This window comes from Pungitius pungitius, chromosome 12 (assembly GCF_949316345.1).
Source record: "Pungitius pungitius chromosome 12, fPunPun2.1, whole genome shotgun sequence".
NCBI classification, from domain to species: Eukaryota; Metazoa; Chordata; class Actinopteri; order Perciformes; family Gasterosteidae; genus Pungitius; species Pungitius pungitius.
In genome coordinates, this window is record NC_084911.1 from 16,325,667 (window position 1) to 16,344,967 (window position 19,301).

Sequence of the window (19,301 nt, forward strand, 5' to 3'; positions counted from 1 at the left end):
ACTAAAAGGCCTTGAAATTCCAACTGAAAACATGATTCCTGGGATTTTATTTTAACAGAAAAACATTGCAATTGCTCTTACTTGCAAGATGTGTGCAAGATACAACGTTACAGACGGATGACCTAAACAAACAAATGGTGACTGTTATGTTGTTATTGGGTACGAAAGGAAAAAAAAACATGTTATCCTTTTTTTGCATTTTTTTATAATTGTTTTGGTGTGTTTTTCATAAATAGTAATAAATAAATCCAATAGGAATGTGGTTTTTGTAGAATTTTCTAATTATTTTCATCCAACAAGAGCTAATAGAATAATCACATGTTTTACAAGTGGTGCAAAGTTGGGCGTGGCCCCCCCAAAACATAATTGGCATTTACTCCTAATATGTAAACCAAAACCATAAATCACCGAATCCTGAAAAAAGCAATATAAAACAATCACAATAGGCACGCTGCATTTACTCAAATGTTCAGGATCATTCTGTAGCTAATCCAGTGTTTGTGTGTGTGTGTGTGTGTGTGTGTCCGTGTGCGCGGCCTTGGCTTCCTCCTCTTCAGAGACAGAAGGGCACATTAAAGGAATCCACGTTGGAATCGGGCATCTGTCTGAATGCTTGGCACTCCTCCCAGTCCTTGAGAAGACAAGAAATACTTGAAGCTGGAAGGGGCGAGTCTTGTGCTCTGCAGAGACAGCGGGCTCATTGTTCAGTAGCAGCATGAGACAAAATAGTATTCAAAAAAAATAAAAATGAAAGGTCTCAAAATAAACTGATGGATTCAAGCGGCGCGAGGGGAGCTGTACTCACGCGTCAGAAGAGGACACATGACTTGGGGGGCCTGAATGGGTTATCGCTGGAGGGAACCCCGGTTAGGAGAGGGTCCTTGTGGGCATTTTGCAAGCAGAAGGTCTTCAGTTCTGCAGCGGCCTGAGAAACCTATATTCCATAAATCACATTGTTTGGTCAAAAGGGGACGTCACGGTTCTTCTTCCAAGTGTTCAGACGTATGTGTATTTAGAATTGAATACACAAGCCATTCAATTTTGGTTTGTGTGTATGTACAGCATATATAGAATATATTCACCAATGCCTTTTAAGTATAAACGCATTAAGAACCTAATCAGGAAAAATATTACAAACATGGGGACAATGCTAAAAGATATTCTCACTCCATAGTTTAAAGGTCTGTAAATCATGATTTCCAGAGAGAAACAGTGCTGTTGAGTTTCCCCAAATGTATTATTTGTGGCGCTTTGAGCAATATCTAGATTGATTAGGGGTTGAACTGTCCCTTTAACAGGGACTTACTGTGGAAGTAAATCTGTGCCATCGGGTGTTGAAATGAAAAGGTGATTGAATTTCTAGCACTGAATATTTATGCATTGAAATGATGTACCTGAATGTTTTTCAACATTAAAATACTGCAAAAAATTCAACCTAAAAATAATCACTGTTAAAATATTCAGCCGCAAAAACACCAACATCCGGGACACTAAGGAAGAGCAATCGATTCTAGATTCAAGATCAGAAGCGTGCGTCAAGCTAAAGGAGCGAGCACCCAAAACACCTTTGGCTTCGGATTGTAGCCATGTCCAATAATAACGGGGCTTTAACTCTTCTTCATGCCATCAGTGTGGTTTGTGTCTGTAAGATTCCGTAACAGACGGCTGACATTTGTACATTAACAGACTGTATTGGACATGAACTAAGCCGAAGTTAAACGGGAGCGTACAGCCGCTCACAATACGCCTCTTCTTCTAGTTTTGAATTCATTTAATGATGCTGAGATCCTTCGACAAGCTGTTAGGAGTGATTGGCGGAGTTTTGAATCCAGGAACGCGCTTGAAGAGGCACATGAGCCGCTGTAGCACCGAGTGAGGAAAGTGGTCGGTGGAAGGATCCTTTTTCTGAGCGGCACAAGCCGATCTCAGTTGGGTATTAAGCGGCATTCAAAGTCCACGTAACGTTAAATGAGTCTTCATGACCATGGGTAAACTTTATTGAAGATCTGGCACAACACAGCGACCTGCAAGTAGCGCAGAGTCTTACATACAGGGATGTACGTCTTAATGCAAGGCTTTAGAATTTATCTCAAAGGGATCCTGTATTTGCTCATAAAGTCTGAAACGAGAACCCATTTTTCAGTGACGGTGTTACTTGCCTACTGGTTTTTGAACTACTGGTTTGGCTACGGGTGCGTGTTTGCAAACATATTGTTGAAAATGTTCACAAATGCATCCCATATCCATTGCAGCGATTACGATTGTATAAGTGAGCACTACGTCACTGCCACGTATGAAGAAATACATAAAAGAACATTTATTAAAAGTTTGCAAAATAACATTGTGTCACAGAGCAGCTGCGCTACACCATCAGCCAACAGAGCTTGTAGGATTTTTTGCTGATTTGTATAGTTGTAATAAAGTTGTATATCGTCAGTGGCAAGCAAACTTTTTGTTTCAGGGTGAACATTATATGTTCTTTTATGTATTTCTTCATACGTGGCCACACTGATGGCATAAAGAAGAGTTAAAGCCCCGTTATTATTGGACATGGCTACAATCCGAAGCCAAAGGTGTTTTGGGTGCTCGCTCCTTTAGCTTGACGCACGCTTTTGATCTTGAATCTAGAATCGATTGCTCTTCCTTAGTGTCCCGGATGTTGGTGTCTCAAGGTTGACATTTTTGCGGCTGAATATTTTAACAGTGATTTTTTTTAGGTTGAATTTTTTGCAGTATTTTAATGTTGAAAAACATTCAGATCAGAGATGGGGACTCGAGTTGGAGACTCGGACTCGAGTGCGACTCGAGTCGCACACACGGTGACTTCAGACTCGTCCTCGAAAGACTTCAGACTCGACTCGGACTCAAGCTTTGGGACTCGTGAACAATGTTTAATTTTAGGAAAAATCGGATGAGCTCGCTATATCGCTCCCTCCGTTACCTGCCTACTTAACACGTACATTGACATATGTTACTGGCTGCGCACGCGCGGCCACACACGAGAAAGATGTCGAATGCCGCTGCTGGGTGGCGCTGGCGGTCCGACCGACGGTTCGCTGACGTCGGGACGTATGCGTTCCAGCGGCGGACCGTTTACTCTGCGATCTCCTTTAACTGTCTCTGTTCTGCTCACTGAAGCAACAATACGTGGACAAAAAATATCAGAGCCAAGAGCAGCAAGTGTAGTCAACTACTGCTGCTAACACATCCCGTCAGACCAGGATTATTTATTTATATCCGTTCATGAACTTTTCTCCTCGTTACCCTGGTAACCGCTGTCATTACAGACGGTTGCGTCGATTCTTACTGTGAAAATCTACGTACTTCCGGTTTAGCGGCTACGCTTCGTATTTTCATTTTATGGGAAAAACCACAAAAAAAACATTAAGTAAAGAGTAAAGGAGCAGTAAAAAGTTGTTGGTATGTTTTTTTTACGGTAAAAGGGACGTTGATAAGAGATGGGGACTCGAGTTGGAGACTCGGACTCGAGTGCGACTCGAGTCGCACACACGGTGACTTCAGACTCGACTTCAGACTCGTCCTCGAAAGACTTCAGACTCGACTCGGACTCGAGCTTTGGGACTCGTGAGCATCTCTGATTCAGATACATCATTTCAATGCATAAATATTCAGTGCTAGAAATTCAATCACCTTTTTATTTCAACCCCCGATGACACCGATTTACTTCCATACTTACTGGCTTACCACTCGTAATTATTTGAATCATCTCTGTTATAGGAATTGAATGTAGGGCTGGGCGGTATGGCCTAAAAATACATATAACGGTATTTAGAAAGACTCTGACGGTATCCCGGTATGAGAGGGTTTTGCTTGTTTAAATAAACACATGAATTTATTGAGGACCGCGGCTAACCGATCAGGTTGGTGAGATTTTCCCTGTCGGCTTTGTATCTGTGTGCGCTGCCTAAGCCCCGTCTCAACCTTCCACAAGGAAAAAGGGCACAGGTAGCGTGATCAATTTAAATGTTGGTGACGTTCATTTAAATGTTAAATGAATATCGCTAACAACTAACAATTACTGCACGCGATTTCAGATAGTGTGCGATAAGTCATTTTATCGCATATTGCAACAGGCAATGTAATGTGTAAAAGTATATTCTGACGCCTACCGAGGTTGGTATTGCGTAACACGGGTAATTTGCGATTTGGGCTATACAAAATAAAATGAATTGAATTGAATTGGTATCTTTTTCAGCGAGTCTGATCCCTCAGTCGTGTTCTTTAAGAGGGTCGACCCCAGCTACCATCGGGCAGGAGACGGAGTAGTCCAGTCGATCCCAGGGCTGACATAGAGACAGTCACTAGTTCACCATGTCCTTAATGGGATCCTGCATGTCTTTGGACTTACAGGGGAACATCAAAGCTTCAAACAGAAAGGCCGCTGGGGACTTTTGGACCCAAGACCCATTTCGCGGTGACGGTTATATGTACAGTTTGAAGTTATGTCTAAATTACCACAGCAATCTGGAAATATCAGGGAGAGGGAGCGAACCATATATAACATGGACGTAATATGAAAGTCCAATCTGTTGGACCTTCCAGTGTAAATCCTTCTCTCATATTGACGACATCAACATTTATTTTCAAAAAGCAGACAACTCTTTAGAGTGAGGTGTTTCTGTGATTGTATTTATTATTGTTATGTAGGCCTAATGCTGAGAGCTAAAACCCTGCACTTGAAACAAATCTGACTTCTGTTCTAAAATAGGTAGCCAGCCAAACAATCCCAGCAGTCACACAGCAGCACAATGGACAAAGCTGTCAGTGTGCTGCCGTCTCACTGCACACCAGCAAGTCACACTGTGGCTTTCATTGTGTCAGAGTATGAGCAATTACTATAAGTAGACCTTTACTTTTTTAGCTTACGTTAATTTCGATTTTTGGGGGACCAAAAGACAATGTTAAACAGCCATTAGGGGCTAAAGCTAACATATTTCGAGGCGTTAACAGTCTTTTATCCCACAGTCCGAGGACGAATGAACAGTTCAAGAGTTTTGTTTTAAACTCCAAAGAGAAAACTTGCATGAATGCTGCACAGTGGGAGCGACGTCCGGAGTCCACCCCGAGGTCTGTCATCAGGGCAGTGATGGATGGGAATTAGTTTCTGCGCGCGCGGCAGGTAAAAGAGCGGGAGTCACGCGCACGGGAGGCGTTCGGGGCCGTTTGATGCACGTGTCGCGCGGGGTGCACACGTACCTTGATCCTACGGACACCGGCCTCCAGACGCAGCTGCTTCACCGCCTTCTGGGCGATGACGAGACTGCTGTTGGCAGCGCTGTTGTTCGACATGACTGAGTCCAAACAACCGCGAAAGCGTCTAAATATTCAGTTAGGTTCATGTTTCGGTGACAAGCTGGAGTAACGCTCCTCTTCCGGTCAGAATTTTCAAAATAAAGAGCCTATTCAGTTCGTTTTTACTTTCCCCACTGACACGCCCACACAGGCGCAATTGCTTCGCTGTGTTGTTGTTTATTTTATTAACAACAACAACAAAAATACTCTGTAAATTTATAAATAAGTAGACTAAGAGGGTAATTGTTGAAAACGTTCTTAACACTCAGAAAAGTATCCCTAACACAGAAGTGAAGTCTATCACATATTGGGCCAAACTGGATTATAATTATTGATGTGTTAGGATGTGTAAATTGCATTGTACAGTTAAAACTGGATGAGGGGGAGCTAAAAAACGTTTAAAGATTTAACTACTTCATACTTCAGTGTTTTCTGTGAAAGACTATAGTCAGGAAGGGTACATGTTGGATAACGTTGTGACAATGACAATTAGTGTTTTAACATTATGTTGAATTTTTGATGCACATTTAAGTCTTCAGAAATATAGTTTGTAACTGCAAGAAATAGGATGGTCAAATCCCTATGAATACACATTGTCTGTCATCCATTTAGTTGATTGCATTATGAATTGATCAAAAACATCTACAGTGTCAGGAATATATATAGACTACCAATCGCTCCACCGAATACCGTAGTGTGTATCTGACCTACCGGTTCTGGGCCCTGTTCCTCATACGTGGCTAACTGAGTTAGCCGGATAGTTTTCAGGATGAGATGATGTAGATCAGGTTTTTCGGTTCCCCGAAGCAGGTTTGGCTAAATCACCATAGCAACACTTGGAAAAACTTGAACCTGCTCCGGCGCAGGTTAATTTGAGCTAGCTGGATTAGTTCATCACTCGCCCTAAACGGGCTCACACACTGTCTCATGTCTCGTACACGGTCTCATACTGACTCTCATAATGTTGCAAACATCTGAAAATCCGCTGCATGTTGCGCTCTTCGTAAAGTTCTGTTTGTTTATTTGTTGCTTAATAAACTTGTTGTTGATGTTCCACGTTTCACTGCTTCAATGTGTCAAGGTTTGGGTCCTTGTTTTATTTTGTAGTTTCATGTCTCTCGTGTCCCTGGGGTAACTTCACTTCCTGCCTTGTCCTGTCTTTCCCTGTGATTATCACAGTCAATGAGTTTCTTCCTGTGTCCAATCACCTGCACCTCCCCTGTGTATTCAAGCCATGTCAGTCTCTTGTCCCTGGTCGCGTCATTGCATGTTGCGCTCGTCTGCACGTTATCAGAGTCATAGTGTCCCTTAATGGATTTTGAGACTTTGGATTTTGGATCCATTAAATGGTAATTTTCATTAAAACTCTGCATCTGAGTCCTGCCTCTGCCTGCACCCACAAGACCTGACACAGTGAATCAAATGTCTGATACTGATCCGCCCATACACACACATAAACTCCTAGTTCTATATGTTCATCTACATACACATACATATGATACATAAGCTGATATAGTACATATATCCTCAAAACTATTCATAACTATCAATCGGACTCTTTGGGCTGGATCTTATCATTTTTGACAGCAGCATCTCATTGGATGATGATGCATTCCATGAAGCCTCCTGCCAGCAGGCACATTTAAAGAAATATAATCTGATTATGGTGATGGGACATTTAAAATGAGGCTATACATTTTCCCAACACTTACGCCTTTAACGTTAACTTGTGTGCGATACTTTGTTGGGCCTGTAGACGTCGCAAGGGGGCGTTGTCAGTTTTTGTCATGATTATATGATTTTTTTTTTTTTTTTTTGTATAGCACAAAATCTCAAATTGGTCTCCAAGGTCTTTACAGCCGGTACACATGTGACATCCTCTGTCCAGAAACCCTCACATTGGCACAGGAAAAACTCCACAAACAATGAAAAAGCAGAATAAAGGGAAGAAAAAAATAATTCATTGGAAGAACTCAATTTGTGTGTAGGACTCCCATCCAAAATCTAAATTCCCCATAGGTGTATGGAGGTGAGTGTGAATGGTTGTTTGTCTCTGTGTTGCCCTGCGATTGGCTGGTGACCGATCCAGGGTGTACCCTGTCTCTCTCTGGGATAGACTCCAGCCTCCCCACGACCCTGAGTACAGGATAAGCGGCTTGAAGATGGATGGATGGATGGACTCCCATCCGATACATATGTTTAGACCTAACTCAATCTAAGAACATCCGTGCAATAGGATTAAATGTGGCGCATGTGCAAATGCTAGTGCTCAAATGAATTTATTTGAGTTGACACAACCTAAATGAATATCATAAGTGAAACTATTAAACTATTTAATGTTGCTGCTATTGATTACATATATGTTCATTCTTTAATGGATATATTCAAATAAAGCAAACACCATTTAAACTTATCACATCTAAGAAGGGCTTGAATCGTTTTTTGGAGTGTATAGAGAGACAGAGGAGGCTCCTCCCCCGGGACGGACGGACTGCGATGGCGTATAGAATGAACAACGTAAAAGATGTACAATACGTTCAATTCACCCAACAGAAATGATTCAAATACACATATTATCTCCTCATATGCGTTCATCAACATCTGCTCGTCACCGGAGAAAAAAGACGACATTCCTTTAAGTTTATTTGCCGTTGTCCTGTTGTACTGTGATCGACTAAACTAACGAGACAGTTTGAGCGCGGAACCGAGATAGCCTGATGTCAATCATCTCGTTAATTTGAGCTGGCCCCCATTGAATTTGTTTGACGGTCTGACGCATATCTTGGTTGTGAACTGGCTTGTCTCCCGAGTAAACCCACTTTGCCTGGATTCTGTCTGCGTGTTGTGTATTTTGGACCGGGTGCTGCTTAAACCTTACACATGCAGCTGGAGAGAATCCAAAAAAAGTTTCGAGACACAACGCAACTGAATTTGTGTGATATGTGTGGTGTATGTTTTCTATATGACAATGTTAATGACCCATTTACATTTTATGCAATTGTGATTCCGACAAGTAATCAGGTTTTGATTAAGCAGTGAAAGAATGAATAAAGCTGTTTGATTCATGAAATGTAGTATCTGAGGGCGATTAGAAAGGCTTTACATCTATGTGTATTTAGAATAATCGGGGGTAATGTTCTGGTACCATAATGTTATCGTGTAGTATTCGGTTGAGGAAGGCATTGGTAGAACACACCTGTAGAGGACGCTAAAGAGAAACATTACAGACCTCCTGGTTGTAAATCCAACGAAGAAGAACACACTTCCGGGTTTGATTTGATTCCGGTGTCAGTTATCTCGGGGTCACACGGAGGGGATACCGAAAAAACTTCAAAATGCTGTTACGAGTGAGTACAACCTGCAGTTTGAAGAACCGTCCCGTTAACGCGCGTCTCTCCGTACGTCGGTTTGAATAAACCCGTTGTTACTGTTGTTATTACAACTCGTCGCGTGTTAGCTAACGAGAAGCTTATGTCACGGTGCGTGAACGCATCACCTCTAAAGCTACGGGGTCCATTGGAGTGACGTTAAAGGCGTGTATTAGGAACACGGTCCGCACGGAACCACTCACTGACTCAATAGATCCGCGCGTGTGTCACTGGCTCCCGGCTTTCTGGGGCGATGACACAGCGGTCCAGTTGTGTAAATTGGTTTTAACGGGGGACGCTTAGATTTAGACTTTATCAGCTGATCAAATCATTAAAGGTACGCAGATGATCTATATTACAAGTTGCGGTTTACCTAACCGTACAACGTTTGACATCATAGGTCAATGTCCACAGAAATGAGGGTTGTTAAAAAACTATAAGTAGTTTAAGTCACAAAATACTACCCCAGATTATTCAAAATAGACATATGTAAAGCCCTTCTAAAATATGTTTGATTAACATCAATAAATGACTTTGTACATCCACATAAAAAGTGCTTGCAATGCACATTTGGGATAAGTTAAGCTTCCAATGCATTCATGTTATCTATGAAATACATTCTATACCCGGGTTGTTTTTACGTTATTGGTCTTATTTTTCAGTGTAAGATGAACATCGATTAGTGTGTCTATCGCTTCCTGATGTTTTAACCTGTTTTGTGGTTTCGTCCCTTGCGTCGCTGCTCAATAGAAACTCTTGTGTGTTTCCCGTCCGTCTTGTCCCGCAGAGAGTGCTGCAGGTTGGAGGCTCGACGCTGAAGCAGAACCGGTCCGTCCACCACAGCCCCGCCTGGAGGAGTCCTCTCATACCGATAGTCGTGGAGCAGACGGTGAGTTTTAATGTGGTTTGATGTGAGACAGCAGGTCTAATAGAACATAGTAATAACCTATAACAATCATAGCCTTGATGAGGATGCAAACATATAATCAAAGGGGGACAATTATAAATGTGGTCACTTTTTGCATCGCGATGGCTTGAGTTGTCGGAAGCAACTTTGAAAGCAACAGCATCACATCAGCGTCATCATTGGAACATAATACTAAAACTAAAACGGGAATGCAACAATGTTGGAAACAGATTTACGTCATTTCATCTGAGTACAGAAATGAAACAAATACAGTGTTTAAAAAGTTTTGCATGAACACGGACGATTTTCATAGAATTGTTTCTAAAAGTTGTTCTACTTTGTGTTCTTTTCCAGGGTAGAGGAGAAAGAGCATATGACATTTATTCCCGCCTCCTGAGGGAGAGAATCATTTGTTTAATGGGTCCTGTAAGTGTCAAGATGAAAGAAATATATTTTGTACATGTTTTTAAAGGGATTTTATGAACTTTGAACGTTACTTCCTCTTTACTTAGATTGATGACTCCATAGCCAGTCTGGTTATCGCCCAGCTGCTCTTCCTACAGTCAGAGAGCAACAACAAACCCATCCACATGTACATCAACAGTCCCGGTGAGTGTGGGATCCATCCAAACATCTGGAAAACCTTCTTTATTAAAACTATTTCTGAATTTCTGAGGTAGTAAAAAAAAAATGTATATTTTCTTTTACATTTAATATTTGTTTCTTACATTTTAGTATAATAAATAACTGGTAATAATACAAGTTTCCGGTTTTTAATTGAAACATCTGTAAAAAGTACGTGCCTTTGAGATGACTCCATGTCTTTTCCTTGCCCCTCCCCCAGGCGGTGTGGTGACGGCGGGCCTCGCCATTTACGACACCATGCAGTACATCCTCAATCCCATCTCCACGTGGTGCGTTGGCCAGGCGGCCAGCATGGGCAGCTTGCTCCTGGCGGCGGGAACGACGGGCATGAGGCATTCACTGCCCAACGCCCGCATCATGGTCCACCAGCCCTCAGGGGGTGCCAGGGTAAGGCGGAGCTCGCTCTCGATGGAGCATGGCGTCAGTCACCTAGTCCGTAAAGGGGATCATTTCAGGGCGGTGATAATAACCGCAGCGCCTTGTGTTACCAGGGTCAGGCCACGGACATCGCCATCCAGGCCGAGGAGATCATGAAGCTCAAGAGACAGATCAACGGCCTCTATGCCAAACACACGGGGCAGCTGCTGACCACCATCGGTAGGATCCAGCATCTCTGATCTCCCTCTCACCCACCCAGAATCCCTCACTCTCTGCCACTGATAAGAGCTCCTGTAACTGTGATTCCATCACACAGTCACACACATGGTCTTATAAGAGGCTTTACAAATGGACACCTGTGTTTGTTAAGACGACGTAATCAGGTAAACTTTCTATGGGGGCTGTGTTCCACAGAGCAGCTATTTATAATATGCAATGTATCAGGGGGCAACTCTAATAGTAATTATTATCCTGCCAAAGAACGTATCCACAATGTACTTTTTGTTTCTCATTTATTTTATTTTGCAACACCTCCCCCCATCGACCGGACCAGTGGGCAGTATCTGGCCCAAACCTAAAATTAGTTTGACACCCCTGCTCAAAGAGAACGGGTGGCTCAGGTGTCTCAACTAAAATCATAAAACCTGACCTGCCCTACAAACAAGTCTCTGTTGTTTTTCTCTGAAAATGTGTCGAATAATAGGAATAATAGAAATAATAGAAATAGTTATAACCAGAGTGTAGTAAGATTTTGAGGTCACAAATTACAGAGTGCTGTCAACCTGAGGTCTGAACTCATGTGTACCTAAGCCAACGAAGTGGCTTCAATGGAGAGGTTGGCATTAGCCAATCACAGCAGCAGCTGAAGGAGACCGATGTGCATGTGTCCAGTGAGAGGAGGAACGGTTTGAGAGATGTTTGTTTCTCTCCCGTCCTCCAGAGGGCGTGATGGAAAGGGACCGCTACATGAGCCCCATGGAGGCGCAGGACTTCGGGATCATCGACCGGGTCCTGGTCCATCCGCCCCAGGCGGGCCAGGATGAGCCCGAGCTGGTGCAGAAAGAGGCGGGGGCGCCAGCCAGCCCCCCTCCACAGCCGGAGTCCACGGCATCGGGGCGGGCCCTCCCAGGGACCAACGCCCCCTCCTCGCACAAGCCAGAGCCGTGATCGCCACACCGCAGAGCCGCCAGGATCTCAGCCGGGGGAGTTTGAGGACGCGTTTGTTTCTCTCTTCTCCTCACGACACGTGAAGGCATCGTTTCCAGCAATCAAAGGGTCCTCACATGACGCAATTCAAACGTAATGTACCTTTTTGTTTTTGTTTATTACTTCTGTGATGGTGATTCCAGATGAATTCGGACATCTTTTTGACTTTTTTTATTACAAGGAGGTCATTTGACTACTAAGAAAGCAGTGTTGTTCTGTAAGCTGCTTGCTGCAGCCCAGGAGGGGGGGGGGACATGTTTAGAAACTCGCAATAAATAAATGGGATCATTTTGACAATTCTTGGTCCTAAAACGTTTTAATTTAATTTCTCAAGATCATCCGAAACGCAGATTTTGCTGCGTGGAAGTGTGTAATTATTCAACAAATGACAATAAAGAACCGTGTGTTTCAGGCTGCTGGTCATAGGCGTCGTTTTCTGTGTGGTTTTACAAACAACTACACATTTCACTCTGGTATAATTTCCTCTTTAACTCCTCAGCACTCCGACCACCTCCTGAACTACCTACGTATTAAGAGCCACTTAACTGGAGCTCTATCATCGCACGGCCTCCCCAAGCACAGCAGCCAGCAGGCTCCTGTTAGATTTTGGTATTATGGAGTCAAACAAACATCTATTATGCTGCACCTCTTATTCACCAGCCCAAAATGAAATAAAAATATCCTCAGGTTGTGTTATTTGACTTTATTTTCAATCCTCAAAGCGATCAGCTTCCAGGCAAAGGACCCAGGAGTGCTTCAATGTTGACATATGATCAATAGCAAAACCCCTTTTTTTTAAACCATCAGTGCTTTCCCTGTAAAATGTTTAACTTGGGCATGACTTTTGTACATAGTGGTTGTGACTTGAAGCCCCGCATTAAAGATGCTTTTCCTGTAGCGGCGTGTGAAAAAAATGTCAACATTTATTGTGTGAAGAACAGCGGCTGACACAGATGTGACAATAGATTAGAGTATTTACAGTAGTTGATGGAAAAGACACTTGTACCACAGACAAGAACCCTGCTGCGTCGCTGAAGCCAACAAGAGAAAATTAAATGAATGAATCAAAACAGCAACACAAAAATAATGACATGAATGAAGTGAGGTTATTGTGAACAAAGAGGCAATGGCCTTATCGGTAAAGTCATTTATATTAACCACAATTCATAAAACACTGCGGACAAAGAAGTGCTGGAGGTGGGACAGAATAGGACACATTCTTAAAAGCACTCTAGATACAAAATATGTCTTTTACAATAACTGAAAAAAGGTGTGCTTAATCGTGTTTGAACATCCATCCATACGCACGGCATCACATGAGCGAGCAGCTGCTCTTGGCCGAGGTGGTCCAGCGCAGCCAGCTCAGCTTGTTCTCCTGGTAGGGGGGGTAGCGCAGGCCGTTGAGCCTCTCCAACGCCCAGCCGCGCAGCATGACGGCCCGCCGGTGGCTGAACGTCTCGAAGCCCCAGCGGCCGTGGTAGCTGCCGAAGCCGCTGGTCCCTGAGAGGAGGGGGCCGGACAACGAGGCGTGTCACATTTCAACTGGACGACAGAGGGGCAGAGCCCGCTTTTAGACTACCAATCGGGCTACGAAGGACCGTTCAATCCAAAACCTCTGCGTCAGTGTGTGTGTGTGTGTGTGTGAGAGGTCTGCCTCGCATACCAGTTAATCCATCCCAGTCTGCAGAGGCAGACACCGTGGCCCTGTGGTATAGCTGGAATTACCACTTTGCGTCGGGCCATTATGTCACTTTATTAACAAGTCAAATTAGCATACGAGTTATATACATAGACTATAAAAGAAGTGCATCATGGCGCTTGTGGACTGTAGTTGTTCTGCATGAACATTGTGTTGTGATGAAGGAGACTTGGAGCTAGAGCAGTCACTACTGCTGGTCAGTGGGGAGAATGTGTGATAGAAAGTAGGAGTTGCTGGTTCAATGCCATCGGGTCTTTACATTAATCCACGGATCAGTTTCAGAAAACTTAAGGACACCACGGAAAATGTGACTTTCCTCACATACACGATTATCTTTTAAAATGCCAAACATATTATTTGTACTTTCTGGCATAGTTCAAAAAAGAACAAAATTAGTAGTTAGCTACTTTTTTACTATTCAAAGAATCCATTCTTTTGTTGTTAAATTTCCTTTTTTTTTATTCTAATGTACGCCTACACAGTTCCTCCCTTACTAATTTAAGGTGGCAAAAAATGACCATTTTTCCAGTTTTGGGAACATGAAGCCGATTGCCAGGTTGGCCCTACCGGCTGGGTGCTTTTGTTTCTTAGGGATTAATCAGGTGATCTTCAGTTAATGAGTAAATGAAGCTTCAAAACCAGATTGGTAACAGCTCCCTGAAACCCCACACCTCTCCAGCATCACTACCCACCTACACCCCCGAAGGGCAGCGTTGGCAGGCACATGTGGATGATCCCGTCGTTGGAGCAGAATCCTCCACTGCTGGTCCTCTCCAGAACCGTGTTCACCACCTTCGGGGGGGGGGGGGGGGGGGGGGGCGGAGAATCAGTCGTTATCGACACACAGAGGCTCGCAGACGCGTGGTCGGCTACGAGCTCGGACTCTTACGGAGGCCTCGTCGGAGAAGACGTAGAGGGCCAGCGGCTTCTCTTGGCGGTTCATCAAGTCGATGCCTTCCTCCAGAGACTCCACGGTGAGGATGGGCAAGATGGGGCCGAAGATCTCCTCCGCCATCAGGGCGTCGTCCTCGCCCACGTCCACCAACACGGTGGGAGCTGGGGGAGGATGTTTGCGACATCATCATCATCATCGCACCGTGTGACCCGCGGGAGAAAGAAACCGAGACATCCGAAAGGGATTCACAAACGTAAACCCACCGAAGTACTTGTCCTGCTGGTCGCTCTCTCCTCCCACCACGACCTTGCCAGAGGACTTCTTGAGCAGCTCCATCAGCCGAGTCCAGTGGCGAGGGGACACGATGCGGGACATGTCGGGGCTTTTCTGGGGCTCCTTGCCGTAGAACTGCTCCAGGGTCTCGCGCAGCGCCGGCAGCAGGGCGTCCCGCGTGGCGCCCGAGCACAGCACGTAGTCGGGCGCCACGCAGCTCTGGCCGGCGTTGAAATACTTTGACCACACCAGGCGGCGGGCAGCGGCCGCGATGTCCACCCTCCCGTATATGAAGCACGGACACTTGCCGCCCAGCTCCAAGGTCACGGGGGTCAAGTGCTCCGAGGCGGCCCGCATGACGATGCGCGCCACGGCCTGAGAACCTTTGGGAAGACAGCGGTCACAGTGGAAAGGCTTCTTTTTTGATTTATTTGCTCATTTTAAATTACAGCAAACCAGGTAGAACCACTTTAGATTTTCAAAGCGTATAGCGATGGACTGGATTGATTTGCACAGCATTGCAATGAAGCGTGCACTTAGCAAAAGGATCAGAATAGATGAACACGCTTCAGGGTTCTTTTTGCTACAGCGATGTGATCGGCGGCCGAGGCTCTGACCTGTGTAGAAGATGTGGTCAAAGCGAAGCTGCAGAAGGCTGGTGGTCTCCTCGGCTCCACCACGGACCACCGTGTAACACTCCTGCCACAATGAGAGGATCGCATTCATACACCCAGTTCGTATTAGTGTAGCCTTTGGTCACACGTGGACACGGCGTCACCCAGTGTTCTCCAGGAAGCACAGAGAGTGGGACATTTCTGTTCTGAATCCAGATCAATGCAGTTCTAGTCAATCAAGAGGCTAATTAGCGACCCTCGCTAACGGACACGTAGATCGCCGTGACGGGGTTTGATTGAAGGGTGGCGTGCGAGCCGAAGAGGTTTGGGCAGCAGCCTTACATCACTCGCCAAATATCAGGAACATTTGACAGAAGGGGAAACCTTTGGCGTGACAGTAAAATACTTTGTTCCTGCTCCACTAAGCAGTTCAGCCTGTTTTTGTGAAAAGCCGCACTGGGTTGCAACCCTACTGACTCTTCAGGCACATTATGTGAAGACTCCTGTAGTTCCCTTAAAGAGCCGAATGGTTCAATATCAACTGGTTTTTTTATCCGTTCCGAGGATTTAGTCATTGTTTCCGAATGTAATCCCTGCCGCTGACCTCAATCTAAGGCGTGGCACCCCCCCCCCCCGGTGGCAGGAAGCTTGAGAGCAAAAGGCTTCTGACCACAGTGAAAACATTGTTTTTGAAAGGCTAAACTCTAACAAACATGGATTATAGCAGGACAGCTGAATTAGATAAATACATTTGTACATTTTTTAAACTCACAGACCCTAATGGTTTCTGGGTGTAGCCCAAATCCACTGACTGAATACATCGATTCAACAAAGAAAACAAGCCAGTGTCGCTGTACCTGAGACAAATATTTGGGGATGAGCTCGGCCATCAGACGGTCGGTGTGGGCGCTGACCTCTGACGGCTTGATGACCGCACAGTTTCCTAAGGTGGAGACGCTGTAATCACCCGGTCAGCAAACATAGCAGAGATCGACCAAAACGAGGTACATCTGCACATCTCGCAAAAGGTGGTTTACTGCTCTCGAAGGGCCCGCATTGTCCCTTTCTGATAAAGGGCCACATTCACTCAGACTTTTTTGTGATGGCGACATCAGATACATGGGAGTTAGCTTCCAACGACACGTTCCACGTGAGCTATGTACCAGGTTCACATACCATGACCATAGATTTGGGGTTGATAAGACTACTATGAAGTTTGGCAGGAAAGCCATAACTGTAAAAGATTTTTTTAGAGCAACATTATCATCCATTAACATTGTGTTTCTGTACACTTGTTAAACTAAATATGGGTGTAATTTATCCCTAATTTAGCAGAAGGTGGCCAACAACCAATTATGCCGATACCTGCAGCAATGGCTGACACCAAAGGTAGAAGAAGCAGATGTAGGGGGTAGTTCCAGGGCCCAATGATCAGCACCACTCCCAGCGGCTCCCTCCGAACAAAGCAGTCATCCAGCTTTGTGGCCTGAAGTGAACAACCACAAGAAATGCATTAAGCACAGATGTGATGTCGCCAACAGAAGAAAGAGATTCGGTACCCTCCCACATTTTTAAGGCAAGTGCCATAAACGTTCAGCATTAGCTGAAAAATAAATACAAAACGTGGGCACCGGTGATTCCACGTAAACCGCAGGGTGCGGCGGTGCACGCTGACGTCACCGAAAACTACATTTTCTCAATGAATAGTCTTTAGATCTTTTAGAATGGAGACATTTTCACACACAGGTCGACATTGTCCATTACAAAAAGGTACGCTTTAATAAAGCATTGTTCAACCTACCAGGTTTTTGCTGACATACTCGGGCTGCATCCAGCTTGTGAAGTTAGCGATGGCAAAGTGCAGCTCGTTGACCACGATGTCAACCTCAGACATGATGGCCTCAAATTTTGGCTAACAATCAGAAGAGGGAGGTCAGGTAAAAAAAAAAAGGTATCAAATAAGCTCTTCCCACACCCTGCAAGTGTGTGTGTGCGCCTTAAATGTCACATTTCTCAACAAGCAGTCACCTTGGCAAGGTCCTGGTGCAGAGCTTTTAAAATCAGCTCCTCGTTCTCTTGGATCATGGACATGAGCTGGTTCAGCTGAGACAAGCGAAACTGCGCCGGGATGGTGATGCCCGATCGGAACGCCGACCGCAACCGCTGCAGCGCCTGGTTCTGGTTCTCCATCCTGTCACCTGGACATGGGGAGGAATCCCTTTTTACCCCTCAGAGAACTCACGTTGAAGGGTCTCAATGGTTTGTTTGTGTTTCTTCTGTCGTGCTTTGGTTCATCCATCAGTGGAGGGCGGCCTGTTGGCAACCGCCGGGTCTAAAGAGTGAAGCTGATGCGGAAGTGCATCTTAAAAGCTGCTTTCTCTCCCTCTTGAGCATCACTGGGCGACTCCTCTGGTACGGTGTGTATAGAAAAGTCTACTAGTTTATGGTCTCAATCTCTAGTTCAAAGTATTCTTCAATGCAGCGTGGTGTTCACTTAGTTGATTATGGTTTATTGGCAGGTTGCTGGGGCCGCTAAGTGAGCCGTGTACCGCGTCGCTTCCTTACTCCTACAAATATGATAACTTGCTAATATTGGTTTCCAAAAAACAACAGCAGGCCAGCGGCTGTAATCCAAGATGGCGACGCCACAAACGCCAAAACATCACTCCCCAAACCAATGGGTGACGTCACAAAACTACGTCAACTTCTTATACACACTGTTATGATCACTGTAATGCTATGTTATATTTGATACCCAACACTGCCACGAGTAACATACATTGTAAAAAGTATCATATTTAGTTAAACTAGCCCAAAGAACTAACTGGCCTGGGATCAGCACAGAGGACCATGTGGTGGTGGATTCCACTGCGTTAGTAACGTTACGACCAATGGTCCTGTTGTAAATACCAGGCGTCGCTGTGTCGGGACCCTTCCAATACACAGGAGATAAGACAGAAGCTTCAGGACACCCCGTGTCAAAAGGTCAGGCGTGGTCTTCTCAAGTTGATGGACACACCTGCATTGATTAGATGGTCTCAGGAAGGAGATGATTGGACGCTGGCTGCACTTGAGCTACACCGCTCCGGCAGACTGAGACTTCAATAACGAACCTCTTCGTAGACTAGTGGGTGCGGGCGGTTAATAAAGTCACGGATAATAAAGTCCTGCACAATTCCAAACCAGCTTGTTATTAACAAATCAATGTTACAACCAACGCGTGAATGTAACGTTACCTGTTGAGTTCGTGTCCCGCGCCGACGTCGCACCGCAGACAATGAGCGCGTGTTTCCGGGTGGTATCTCTTTATTAACCGCCGGCTGTCTCCGGGAAATGGAAGGTGGGAAATGCTTTTGTCTCATCCAGAAAAACCGGCCTCCAGACATGTTGAGCGGCAGGGCCGCGGCCCGTTCATGTGTGACGTCCCGCCTGGTTTCACCGGCGGCGGAAACACAGGTGTGTGTGTGTGTGTGTTTATTACCGGTCTTAAATCTCTGCAGCGCGTAAATTGATTTAATTTATACCTTTTATTTTATACCTCGTGCGTTTCTTTCACAGAATTTCTTCATGTGTTTCGAAACATTTGGCACATTCAAAACCTGTTGTGCTTATTGCAAACTAGTTTGAACAAGTACAGCATGGCAATATTAGGCCCTCCTTCCACTAACAAACAGGTTTGCAGGCTGTTTCCAGTGGGTTACTGGTAAGCCGACCTACACCAACATGCTCATCCAACCAGAGCAGAGGGACCGATCCCTTTCCGTGAAAAAATAATTACCCACAAGACATGTGACGTTAAAAACGTGATAACCACGTTAATTATTGCACAAAGACAATTGATCAGATAAAAGCGTTTCTGAGAATTCCCGTTTGGATTGACCCAGCAATGTTCAGCTATGTTGTTGTGCTCTTCATGAAAGATGCGCCAATAGTTTCTCTCCCTATGACCGCGTTGACATTTAAACATACAATTCTTTTTCGGAAGGTAATCGGATCAGCACTA

General features: G+C 44.8%; 3 protein-coding genes across 5 annotated transcripts; 1 reads left to right on the top strand and 2 right to left on the bottom strand.

Moving 5' to 3' along the window:
* Positions 1-30: 30 nt before the first annotated feature.
* On the bottom strand, positions 31-5,393 carry LOC119220316 (guanine nucleotide-binding protein G(I)/G(S)/G(O) subunit gamma-5-like). Its single transcript, XM_037476233.2, has 3 exons — positions 5,218-5,393; positions 806-934; positions 31-680 (listed from the first exon to the last, which is right to left on the bottom strand). The coding sequence occupies exons 1-2, from the start codon at positions 5,308-5,310 to the stop codon at positions 809-811; spliced, it is 219 nt and encodes a 72-aa protein (XP_037332130.1). The 5' UTR covers positions 5,311-5,393; the 3' UTR covers positions 31-680; positions 806-808.
* A 3,130-nt stretch (positions 5,394-8,523) lies between these two features.
* clpp (caseinolytic mitochondrial matrix peptidase proteolytic subunit) lies at positions 8,524-12,232 on the top strand. Its single transcript, XM_037476207.2, has 7 exons — positions 8,524-8,660; positions 9,469-9,570; positions 9,943-10,014; positions 10,101-10,197; positions 10,433-10,620; positions 10,725-10,830; positions 11,552-12,232. The coding sequence occupies exons 1-7, from the start codon at positions 8,649-8,651 to the stop codon at positions 11,776-11,778; spliced, it is 804 nt and encodes a 267-aa protein (XP_037332104.1). The 5' UTR covers positions 8,524-8,648; the 3' UTR covers positions 11,779-12,232.
* A 273-nt stretch (positions 12,233-12,505) lies between these two features.
* Positions 12,506-18,755, bottom strand: aldh3b1 (aldehyde dehydrogenase 3 family, member B1). 3 transcript variants are annotated; one of them, XM_037476163.2, is made up of 11 exons: positions 18,535-18,755; positions 18,318-18,465; positions 17,327-17,496; positions 17,100-17,210; positions 16,664-16,784; positions 16,156-16,241; positions 15,302-15,383; positions 14,675-15,067; positions 14,406-14,572; positions 14,209-14,308; positions 12,506-13,317 (listed from the first exon to the last, which is right to left on the bottom strand). In XM_037476163.2, exons 3-11 carry the CDS (start codon positions 17,486-17,488, stop codon positions 13,130-13,132), a joined length of 1,410 nt encoding a protein of 469 aa, XP_037332060.1. In that variant the 5' UTR covers positions 17,489-17,496; positions 18,318-18,465; positions 18,535-18,755; the 3' UTR covers positions 12,506-13,129. The 3 variants fall into 3 exon arrangements, with proteins under 3 accessions (XP_037332060.1, XP_037332059.1, XP_037332061.1); XM_037476162.2 differs by lacking the exon at positions 18,318-18,465; XM_037476164.2 differs by lacking the exon at positions 18,535-18,755 and having other exon boundaries at positions 18,209-18,320.
* Between the last annotated feature and the right edge of the window lie 546 nt (positions 18,756-19,301).

Bases quoted from the DNA above. Each gene is read 5' to 3' on its own strand.
- LOC119220316 (XM_037476233.2), bottom strand. From the start codon at position 5,310: ATGTCGAACAACAGCGCTGCCAACAGCAGTCTCGTCATCGCCCAGAAG. The intron at 935-5,217 runs GTACGTGTGCAC...TATGGAATATAG, and splicing joins CCGGTGTCCGTAGGATCAAG to GTTTCTCAGGCCGCTGCAGA.
- aldh3b1 (XM_037476162.2), bottom strand. From the start codon at position 17,488: ATGGAGAACCAGAACCAGGCGCTGCAGCGGTTGCGGTCGGCGTTCCGA. The intron at 15,068-15,301 runs GTCAGAGCCTCG...GTCTTCCCAAAG, and splicing joins TGACCACATCTTCTACACAG to GTTCTCAGGCCGTGGCGCGC. The intron at 13,318-14,208 runs GTGGGTAGTGAT...CCCTCCTCTCAG, and splicing joins GCTGCCCTTCGGGGGTGTAG to GGACCAGCGGCTTCGGCAGC.
- clpp (XM_037476207.2), top strand. The intron at 10,015-10,100 runs GTAAGTGTCAAG...CTCTTTACTTAG, and splicing joins TCATTTGTTTAATGGGTCCT to ATTGATGACTCCATAGCCAG. The intron at 10,621-10,724 runs GTAAGGCGGAGC...TTGTGTTACCAG, and splicing joins AGCCCTCAGGGGGTGCCAGG to GGTCAGGCCACGGACATCGC.